General features: G+C 44.7%; 3 protein-coding genes across 3 annotated transcripts; 2 read left to right on the top strand and 1 right to left on the bottom strand.

The window, feature by feature from the left end:
* Window positions 1–268: 268 nt before the first annotated feature.
* Window positions 269–1556, top strand: H6S33_007899 (uncharacterized protein; the record flags this gene model as incomplete). Its single annotated transcript, XM_044839263.1, has 2 exons — window positions 269–1400; window positions 1528–1556. 2 exons carry the CDS (start codon window positions 269–271, stop codon window positions 1554–1556), a joined length of 1161 nt encoding a protein of 386 aa, XP_044688772.1.
* Window positions 1557–2004: 448 nt separating this feature from the next.
* Window positions 2005–6291, bottom strand: H6S33_007900 (uncharacterized protein; the record flags this gene model as incomplete). The annotated part of the gene is made up of 1 exon (XM_044839264.1): window positions 2005–6291. The coding sequence occupies one exon, from the start codon at window positions 6289–6291 to the stop codon at window positions 2005–2007; it is 4287 nt and encodes a 1428-aa protein (XP_044688773.1).
* A 1044-nt stretch (window positions 6292–7335) lies between these two features.
* H6S33_007901 (uncharacterized protein) lies at window positions 7336–9279 on the top strand (the record flags this gene model as incomplete). The annotated part of the gene is made up of 3 exons (XM_044839265.1): window positions 7336–8869; window positions 8923–9137; window positions 9241–9279. The coding sequence occupies 3 exons, from the start codon at window positions 7336–7338 to the stop codon at window positions 9277–9279; spliced, it is 1788 nt and encodes a 595-aa protein (XP_044688774.1).
* Window positions 9280–10957: the final 1678 nt, after the last annotated feature.

The raw sequence follows: 10957 nt of genomic DNA on the forward strand, positions 1-10957 counted from the left end.
GTGTTGGTGTCGATGTTTTGCTAGAGCAGGGAGCGATGTAATGGGATCTGACGACGTTCGTGAAGGACTTCTCAGGAGGTGAGGTTAGAAGATATGCAGCCAAGGAAAAAAAAAGTGCGCTAATCCAAAAAAATGCACAGCCAGTGCTGACTCACGTGATCGAGGTAGCGAGAACTTGCTCGCCTACCGGCATATTCGCTTAAATTACCCGTGTATTTAATTTATTATCAACACCAAAGATTTACTCCCCCACCAAAAACATCAAACAATGTCGGCTTTTTATCGCATGTGTCACTGCTCCCTACTCGAAGTTCGACCTCATCCAGTCACAAAACTGTCAGAATGGAACATGCATTTGCAAGTTCTCGAGCAGGATAGGCTTGACCAGCTGTTCCAGTCGGAAGTGCACGCGCAAGCAGCTGAACGCGCTGACGAACAAAGCCCAGACGAGAGATTGGAAGAGCAGGAAGCGCCAGATCTGCCCGCTAGGAGGCCTCGTTCGCAGCGAAACCGAGATGCAGGGCGGGTTAATGGGCGCGGCCAGCTACACAACATAGACGTCGCAAATCATGAAACTAGTTCGGAGGCAGATACCCCAAATGACGTGCCGGATATTATGGAGGACTCGGATAGATCAGAAATTCTACCAGCTAGAAGACCTCGTGCAAGAAGACCACAGGCCAATCCTAGGAGACATCGCTCCAATATGGCCAACGTTAACAATCGACCCAACCCCGCTGGTGCATCCACGCAAGAGGCAGCGAGCGACTTTGATGCACCTGAGACTGTATCTAGCAGTGATCCAGACGAACCAACTCTCCCTGCTAGAAGGCCACGAACCCATCGCAGATTGGCGGAACCCGAATTACTACCTGAACACCATACTAGCTCAGATGATCCTTCAAACCCACATTTGCCGGCATACTACCCTCATAGACAACCAGCACAGAGCCGAATCAACAATCCCCAACATCCTTTAGAAATAGACCCAGAGGATAATAATAGCGACTCGGTGCCGATAATCATGGGTCCGGAATCCGATATTGAAATGGGCACAGCATCAGATTCCGAGGTCGACCCCGCTCGTAATAGTGGGATGAATTCAACAAGCTCGGAAGCTAGTAATAATTTCTCAGGGGGTGGTAGTATTGGCGTTGGGCAGTTGAGTTCTGATATAGAGCTCTTTGGAAGTACAAACAGCGAGGACCTAGAAGGAACCGATGAGGAAAGACTGGGATCAGGAATGATGCGGAGAGGGTTTGTCGCCGAACCACCTATATCAAATGCCGAAGCTGTCGATAGCTACGACGACATTACAGAATCTTCAGCGGATGATTCATCAGATGATCCTTCATCAAGTGACAGCGATAATATGGATATGGATCATGATCACGAGTCAGGTTCGTCAGGTTCCAGTGAATCGAACGATGAAGGTTTTCCTTATGGGGAGAGAAAAACCGCTATGACGAAAATCGAATTGCTTTCAGTGGCCATACACGATATAAAGCTTACACACACATTATCCAGGGCATCCGCCACCGATATCACCTCTTTAATCAACGATATAAGTTCTTCTGCTGATACGGACGGCAAGACACGTGCAACCTGGGATTATCGAACTACCAAGAAATGGATCCAAACAAAGACTGGAGTAGAATCTATCAGTATAGACTGTTGTAAATCTTCATGTATGTCATTTGCATTATATCCTGAAAAGTGTGAATTGGAGTGTGGGAGAATAGACGACTTGAGGAGGGTTTGAACACGTGACCTTTGTGAGGAATATGTTTATAGTGCAAAGAAGATACTATTGCGCCGCTGAGTTCCAGCGACAACTATGGGAGTTTCTTACTCCTTATATACAGATAGTTCTTAGTACCACGTGATCCCCTGATTACATAATCCTAGCGCTAAGCCTCCTTGTTCCAACTATGAGTCATCCCTTATACATGAGTAATTACCATACATAACCGATGTCGCAATGCCATATTTTTACACTTCCCCTCACTTGCCACATCGTATCAATTCTGACAATTTTTGGTGAGCTGGTTTTGGTAGTCCTTTGGTCATTATGTCCGCGACATTGTCTTCGGTAGGGACGTAGAGGATTTCGAAGGTTCCGGCTTCGAGTTGTTCACGTGTGTAGTGGTAGTGAACGTCGATGTGCTTGGACCGGTCGTGGATGCGTGGGTTCCGACAGAGTTCAATAGAACCTGTGTTGTCGGCGTGGATGAAGTACTGGTATTGTTGTTGGAGTTCGAGCAAGGCATTACGAATCCATACTAGTTGTCGAGCTGCGAGAGACAGGGCCATGTATTCGGCTTCTGTTGTTGAGACTGCGACTGATTTCTGCTTCCGGCTTCTCCAGCTGATGGCTGACTTCCCTAGTCTGAACACGTATCCTGAGAACGATTTTCTGTCATCTAGGTCTGAAGCGTAGGAACTGTCTGAGAATCCGTCGAGTGTTCTAGTATTCCCCTTCGGGTAGAACAGGTTCCAGTCTTTGGTTCCGTTGAGGTATCGGAGAGTTCGCTTGGCTGCTCGTAGGTGGTCCTCGGTTGGACATGAGGAGTACTGGGAGAGAGCGGTAACGGCATGGGTGATATCAGGTCTGGTAGCTATACTCGCGTACATCAGTGATCCTATTATGGATTGGTACTCAGTTGGTTTCTCGATTTGGTCTTCCGGTTCGCCTTTGTGAAGGTTAAGGTTCGGTTCGAGTGGTGTACCAACTGGTTTGCAGTTACTCATTCCAAATTTATCCAGGATCTTATTGATGTATGCGCGTTGTGATAGTGTGATACCGTTGTTGGTTACCGTTATTTCTATTCCCAATATGAACTTCGAGTTACCGAGATCCGTACATTCGAAATCTGCCTTGAGTAGTTGTCTGATTTCTTTTCTGAATGGGGAGTCGGGTCCGAATATCATGATGTCATCTACATACACCGATATGTATAGATGGTGGTTCTTATGTATGAAGACACATGGGTCGAATTTGGCTGGGACGAATCCTTTCCGTTGAAGGGAGTCTGCTAGGCAAGCATACCATTCACGGGGTGATTGCTTTAGTCCGTATATGCATTTTCGAAGTTTACAAACCTTGTTGTCCTGCCTGTAGCCTTCAGGCAGTTCCATGTAGATTTCCTCCTTGAGTACACCATACAGGAAGGCTGACTTGACGTCCATTTGTTGTGGTATCCAACCGTTGTGTGCAGCTAGTGCCAGTAGGAGCCGTAGAGAATCATATCGTGCAACGGGGGCGAAGGTCTCATCGTAGTCTTGGTACTGTACTTGGGTGAAGCCTTTAGCAACGTACCTTGCTTTGTACCGCTCGATTGTTCCGTCCGCGTTGTGTTTCACTTTGAATACCCATTTTCCTTTGACTACTGCTCGGTTGGATGGTCTGTTGACAATATCCCAGGTATGGGCTTTGTCAAGGGCGTCTTTCTCAGTCTGTATCGCCTTTTTCCATAGGTGTTGATCGTCGCTCTGCATAGCTTGATTGAAGGTAGAAGGTTCTGTTACGAGGTGTATATGGTAGTTCGGGGGGAGTTTGGATACGTCTTGATATTCCGTGTCTAACTCAGCCCTATAACGTCTGAAGTCTTCTTTGTATTGATCGATTAATTCTTGTTCAGTGGCTTTGTTTCCTGGGCCATTTTCTTTCACATCTTCGATATAACTTGTAAGTAACTTCTGTTGTTCTACTACCTTCTCGTCATACTCCTTCCTTCGTACTTCTATTTCAATTTCTCTATTTTTTCGCTGGCGTATTCGATCTGATCGTTTTGGAGGTTGTGGTGGTGTACCTTTGGGTGTCGTTGACACAAGTGGTTTTCCTTTGAAGCCTTTGAATGGTACGACTGGTGCTGGAATTTTCTCCCAGTTGTCTCTTGGGTCTCGCGGTTGTCCCATAGGTACGGCAGGTTGTTTTCCCTTGTCTGGTGTAGCCGGTGGTGGTTTTCTAACCAGTTCCGGTGATTCCGGGAACAATCCTGGCATTTCTGTACGGTCCTCTTCGATTGCATTTGACTCGGGTTCTGGATCAGACCTGTCTTCTGATTCGTATCCGTCGTCTGATGGTGCATTTGCCGTTTCTGGTTTCAGGCTGGGGATGAAGTCGAGTTCCACTGAGACTTCCCCTGATTCAGGAGGGGGGAATGTGACGTCCCGACTTTCAATTACCCTATGTTGTGTTCCTATCCAGATACGGTATATTTTATCACTATCTGAGTATCCAACTATGATTCCTTCATACGCTCGGGGTGCTAGTTTGCTTCCTGCTGGCCTAGAGTTTTCTGGGATGTGGACGTAGCATTTTTTGCCGAATGGTTGAAGGTGTTGTATACTTGGCTTGGTTCCTTTCAGGGCTTCAAAGGGGGTCTTTCCCTTAAGCGTACTGTGAGGTAGCCTGTTTTTGAGGTAGACAGCTGTTGCGTATGCTTCTCCCCATAACGACTTAGGATGGTCCATGATCATGCACCTGACCATTGTGGTTACTGTCCTGTTAAATCGTTCTGCAACTCCATTAGATTCAGGAGTGTATGGGGGAGTCTGTTCATGAACTATTCCTTGTGAATCGAAGTAGTTCGTTATGTCCTTGTTGATGTATTCACCACCACCATCCGTTCTGAATCTTAGTATTGTTGTGCTATACTGTTTTTCGATCCTTGTAACGTAGTCCTTGATGGCCTTTTTTGCGTCTTCTTTCTGTTTCAGGAGATATATCCATGCGAAGCGGGTGTAATCATCGATGAAGGACATATAGTACTGAGCTTTCCCTTGTGACTGTATACTGAACTTTCCAGATAGATCTGAGTGGATTAGTTCGAATGGTCGTTTGGATCTAGTACTAATTGGTGCAGGTTTCTTATGTACGCTTTTTGATAGTGCACATTGACTGCAGTGGAAACTTTCTGGTTTGGGAGGCAGCCTTTGAATGTCGTGATACAAGTTTTCTAGTGTCGCAGGGTGGCCTAACGCTTGATGCCATTCATCGTAAGAGGTCAAACGAACTGTATTGCTAACTACTTGTACATTCCAAAGTCCCTTTTCCAATTTTGCCCAAATTATTCCTTTCTTTTCTTTTGTAACCAACTTGCTTCCTCCTCCTGACTCCGTTCTAAATCCCTTTTTGTCGAGCACGGTTTCGGAGACCAATCCCACATTTCCCAAGGTTGGGACCAACAGCACATCGGTGAGGATAATGGAAGATCTACTTCCATCGGGAAGGTGGCAGCTGAAACTAGCGCTTCCCATTCCGGTGACAGCGTGGTTGGTTCCATCAGCTGTTCGGACGTTGCCGGTGTGAGGTTGGATGTTGATGAGTTGGTCTTGGAAGGGTGTGACGTGAGAGGTCGCTCCAGAATCAAGGATCCAAGTAAGGGGTTGGGAGTTGTTGTGGCGTACCATACAGATAGTGGTTGTAGTGTCATTTACTACAACCGATGCCGAGTTGTCCTTTCTCCTTCCCTTTCTGTTCTTGTTCTGTTCTTTGAGCTTTCTGCATTCCGTGTACTCGTGGCCTTTGTAAGGCTGTCCCCTTTTCTTGCACCAGGTGCATTCCTTGTCGCTTGTGGTACTCCTGGTATGGAGTACCTTGTTCCCTGTTTGAGGGGCTACCTCATCCAGGTTCTGTAGTCGTTGGCGTACGTCTTCGTAGGTAACATCCTGTTTGGTTTGGATGTTGTCGACGACGTTGCTCATCGATTTGGGTAGCGAACTTAGGAGGAATGCCGCCATGGCTTCGTTGGATTTGGTGAGGGGTAGGAGAGCCTGAGCGAGTTTGTGGTCTGCGCTTTGGCATCTGGACTTGAGAGTATTCCAGTTCGCATCGAAGGTCGCGAGATGCTCGGTCAGTGATCCGCCTTCTTGCATCTTCGTGTCTAGGACGCGGCTGAGGAGGGTGATCGTGGTGTTGGGTGAGACACGATCGTAGAGGTCTTTGAGCGCCTTCCATGCGTAGAATGCATTTTCGGCGGAGACGACTGTTGGTTGTATTTCTTCGCATACAGCAGAGATGAGAAGGCTGTGCATTTGTTTACGAGCCTTCTTTATCTCGGTTTTGCTGAGTTCGGTGTCATTCTCGTCGGGGTTCTCGATGCTCAACGCTTCCCACCAGTCTACAGCGTCGAACGTTATCCTCCAGGCACTCGCCCAAGTTTGGTAGTTGGATTGCCCTTGTAGCTTAGGGAGTCCATCAAACTTGAGACGAATGTTACTGGTGGCTGTGGTCTCTGAGGGTTTAGTCTCAGCAGCACTGGATGACGATTCTCCACCTGAAGGCATGATGTTGTATGAAGTGTTGTTGAGTTAAGCGAGGTGGCGATGGTGTAGTGCGGATTCTATTTGGCAGAACCCGGGCTCATAACCTGTGAATTGGAGTGTGGGAGAATAGACGACTTGAGGAGGGTTTGAACACGTGACCTTTGTGAGGAATATGTTTATAGTGCAAAGAAGATACTATTGCGCCGCTGAGTTCCAGCGACAACTATGGGAGTTTCTTACTCCTTATATACAGATAGTTCTTAGTACCACGTGATCCCCTGATTACATAATCCTAGCGCTAAGCCTCCTTGTTCCAACTATGAGTCATCCCTTATACATGAGTAATTACCATACATAACCGATGTCGCAATGCCATATTTTTACAAAAAGAGGCAGTGCGACTATTGTCAACACCCCAGATGGAAAGACCCTGCCGGCCGAAAAAATCCATTCGCGACGTACGAATATATTCCAATAGAACACCGCCTCCGGTTATGGTACGCTGATCCAGAACGTGCAAAATGGTTGATAGCTTACCGCCACCAATGCGAAATGCAGGCCGAAGATGTTATGTCGGACTTTTGGACTAGTCAGCTTTATCGGGACATGAAGGAGAAGGGACTATTTCAGTCAAACACAGATCTAGGTTTTGTGTTGACAACAGATGGTGTCCAAGTATTTCAATCGAGAGCGAAGTTTTCAATTTGGCCAATAGCTCTTTTATGCCTCAACCTCCCCCCTACAATACGAGCAAAACGCCAAAATATGCTGTCTGTTGGGTTTGTTCCAGGTCCAAAAACACCAAAAGACATAGACTCTTTCTTATACCTGTTAGTTAAAGAGTTCGAAGCGCTACAAAGAGGGATACCCGGAGTTCTAAATGCAGCAATACCTAACTGGATGCCTGTGTATGAAAGAAAAATGACTCTCCACGGGCATATATGCCTAATTGCCGCTGATATGGTTGCACGCGAGAAGCTAATGAAAGTGACGGGAAATCGCTCTTATTGCTATTGTGAATACTGCATGGTGCGTGGGGTGTGGAACGGGTCTCTCTACTGCCCAATGACGCCGCCGACTGATGCACCAGAATCAGCTCGAACACGAAGAGGATCTGGTTACCCTTGGATGCTTTGGGAAAGAGAAATTGATTTGCTACCAATGCGGACTGACGAAGAATTTCGTATGGTTGCCGGAAGAATTGCTGGACGGGGTGCAACAGCAAAGCAAAAAGCAAAATATGGAATTAAAGGACTATCAATATTAAGCAGACTGTCGTCGATCGATTTCCCAAGGAGCTTTCCACCTGACGCTATGCACCTGTGGTTTGAAAACATAGTGCCAGATCTTGTTAAGCATTGGAGGGGAAAGTTTGTGTGCGATCTACCTAGTGCACCGAGGTGCAGACAACAACACCGGGCACCGACGGGAATGCCAGATGATAGAGGTTCCGATGAAGAAGACGAAGAAGACGAAGAAGAGGAAGAAGAGGAAGAAGACGAAGAAGACGAAGAAGATGAAGAAGAGGAAGAAGAGGAAAAAGACGAAGAAGAGGAAGAGCTGGCAGACGATGAGAATAGCGACGAGGAAAGACCAAGAAGATCTAGAGGCAGTTTTTCCCGGACCCCCGCAGCCAGGCGAGCTCCTCGACGAAGATTTCATAGCGTCTCTTCTGCTAGTAATGCCGCACCTGTTATACCTCCAAATGGCAGCCGTATTGATGGTCATATCAGACTTACAGTAGGCCAGGCAATGGCAAAGGCTATCCAGAATGACGATCCTTACAATATACCACTAAAGGAATGGGAGAAAATGAGCGCGGATATTGCTTCCAGCGCATCAAATTTCCCACAGCTCTTCGGTCCCATATTACGGAATTTCATTGAATATATAAACATGATGACTGCAGCGGAGTGGCAATTATTTGCTTTTCTTATTGGGCCAGTTTACCTCAAAGGGCTCCTCCCAGAAGAGGATTATATTGAGTTTATCAGCTTGATAGAGACGATTCAAATAACATGCGACCATTCAATCAGCACAGAAGATCTCGAGGAATCACAGCGTAATATTCAAAGGTTCAGCGAGTATTATGAGAGGCGCTATTACCGCATGCAATGGACACGACTAAAAACCTGTTTGCCGGTATTCCACCAAATTATCCACGTTCCGCAGGCATTAAAATGGGCTGGACCGATGTTTTCATATTCTCAATGGGCAATGGAGCGTTTCTGTGGGACACTAGCTAAAACAGCGAAGTCTAGGGTCTCAACAAATCAGAATATTGCTAATACTATTACGATGTTGGAGCAGAAGAACGCTTTAGTATATGTTATTGACCACGAAAACATCGCTATGCAATCAAGCGACGAAGACTCTGACGGCAATATACGATTGTCAAAGTTCCTATCCCGTCGGATAAAGGCTTCTCGACCACCGGATGCACAATCACAGACAGGCCAATTGCAAGTTGAAAATAATTATAAAATTACGTTCTGTGGTCCTTCAAAGATCAAACCACTGACCCCCTATCAAAGGATGATCCTGAAGAACTTTCTGGCGCATGAAAATAATATGCAGGAAAGCAATGTAGCCTTGCTAGGTATGAAAAATAAACGAAATTAAATGATATACAAGTTTTAATTTTCTATATAGACATTGAGGATATCCATCTCGACGAGCAGGCCGACGGCTTTGATATCCCAACACATTGCCGTGTATTCCGGGCAGCGCACTTTGAGACAAAACACCGAGATCCATATCCGTTCAAAGCAACTTCTTCAACCATGAAGAGATCGAACCTGACACGTTCTACTTCCAACGTATTATTTAGAGTTGCTCCGAGACTAAACGTCAACCAATACGGAGAGGTTTTATTCTTTTTTTCAGTGGAAATTCCAGAAAATAACGACAACAATTTCTTTCAACATTATCTGCAAAGAGCTAGACAGATATTACTCCACAACCTCACAGTTACAGGTGTGGAAGCTGTTGATGAACTGGTACAGTTGAAAGAAGGGGGAGTAATAAGAAAGAAAAAAGAAAGGGAACTCTTATTGGCATGTATCAGGCATTTCCTGGCATGCAATGATGGCAGATTAAGATACCGTGGAGGGAAAGGAATCATCCGAATTATACCAGCTAACGACATCCACGAACTCATCGGTCTGTTGAATAAAGAAGGGAGACAGTATATCATTAGGAGATATACTGCGCTATTCGATTAGAAACCTCAGGTCATTAATAAAGAAATCACACATGATGTACTTAGATAATATTAATCATAATACCATGGGCGGGATTCTATACTCTCGAGCTTCACATATGCATGAGTGTATATATATGCGAAGCTGCAGTAATTATAGACAGACAATATTAACTTCCAGAGCTAAACATATCTAAACAGTTTTTAAACATAATGACATTACAAATGAGATATGTTTAAATTAAACAGTTTTTGCGCTGCAGTTAAACAGTTTAAATGTTTAAGTTATACATATTTCGCATATAAGCCGGTTAAACAGTTTTTATGATTAACTCAAACATAGATACTGTTTAAATTAAACAGTTAGTATATGTTTAACTTAAACATATAGAGTATGTAGGTCCGTGAATATAAAAATGTTTAAGTTAAACATATACTAACTGTTTAATTTAAACATTTTTTACAGGCTCACAAAGAGTGTTTAAGTTAAACAAAGAAACTGTTTACCTAATTTGTTTAGATACAACTAGGCTATTTGAGATGTTTAGTTTAAACACTTTCTATGTTTAACACGAAATGTTAAACACTTTTTCCAGAGGTTAAACATAAAAACTGTTTGAGTTAAACACTACCCACCGGTTGCATGTACTCCAGTGGGTATGGTTGGGGAGTGGCTGGTTTCGAGGATCAACTTCCACCACTAACATTGACTTTCCTTAACCAAACCCGGGGTTGTTTTATCTCTATTTTGTCATAGTTCCGCTTCTCGTATACAGCGTAACAGAGCCAGAATAATTTTATCTTTCGTTGTGGCTTCTAAAAGTTGGGTTTTTTTTGGTGGGTGATCCAACGAATGACACACTCATAATTCCCTATTTGGGATCCAGCATTACTATATGGGGACACTAGCACCAAGATCCTACATGTACATGTAGTCTTAATAAGCCTGCTCTAAAAAGATTAATTTATTACCTGATTAGGAAGTTGATATTCATAAACCAATGTCGCAAGACTCCGGTTATGTACATAGTATCTCCAACCGCACAATAGGCGTGTATTCTGTACCTACATGTAGCTATAGTACATGCATGTATACATGTATACATCTTACATCTCGACAGACCTCACAGTGGGCTATATGTAGTCTTTACAGACATTTTAGCTATAGTACGTATATACTCTATATATATTGATCAAGTACATTAATGGTGGGTTGGATTGGCATAGGGCTATATGTAGGTTTATTCCCATACGTTTCCGGAAAATGCAATGTAGCCTACGTCATGTACGTAGGACGTTGGAGACGAGAGGTAATTGATAGCCCCGCCTTCAATGTATCTCTCTTCCTTGAAGCTGCCTTGCCCAGCATTCTTGTGGCATAACTCTTGGCGCCAAGCGACAATTGGGTTGGGACTCTGGATCAATAAACCCTTCTCCATTAATTTAATATCGATATTTCGAACCCAAATTAAACACCAATGGTTA

Source organism: Morchella sextelata, assembly GCF_020137385.1.
Source record: "Morchella sextelata strain SCLS chromosome Unknown scls_24, whole genome shotgun sequence".
In the NCBI taxonomy this organism is placed as follows: Eukaryota; Fungi; Ascomycota; class Pezizomycetes; order Pezizales; family Morchellaceae; genus Morchella; species Morchella sextelata.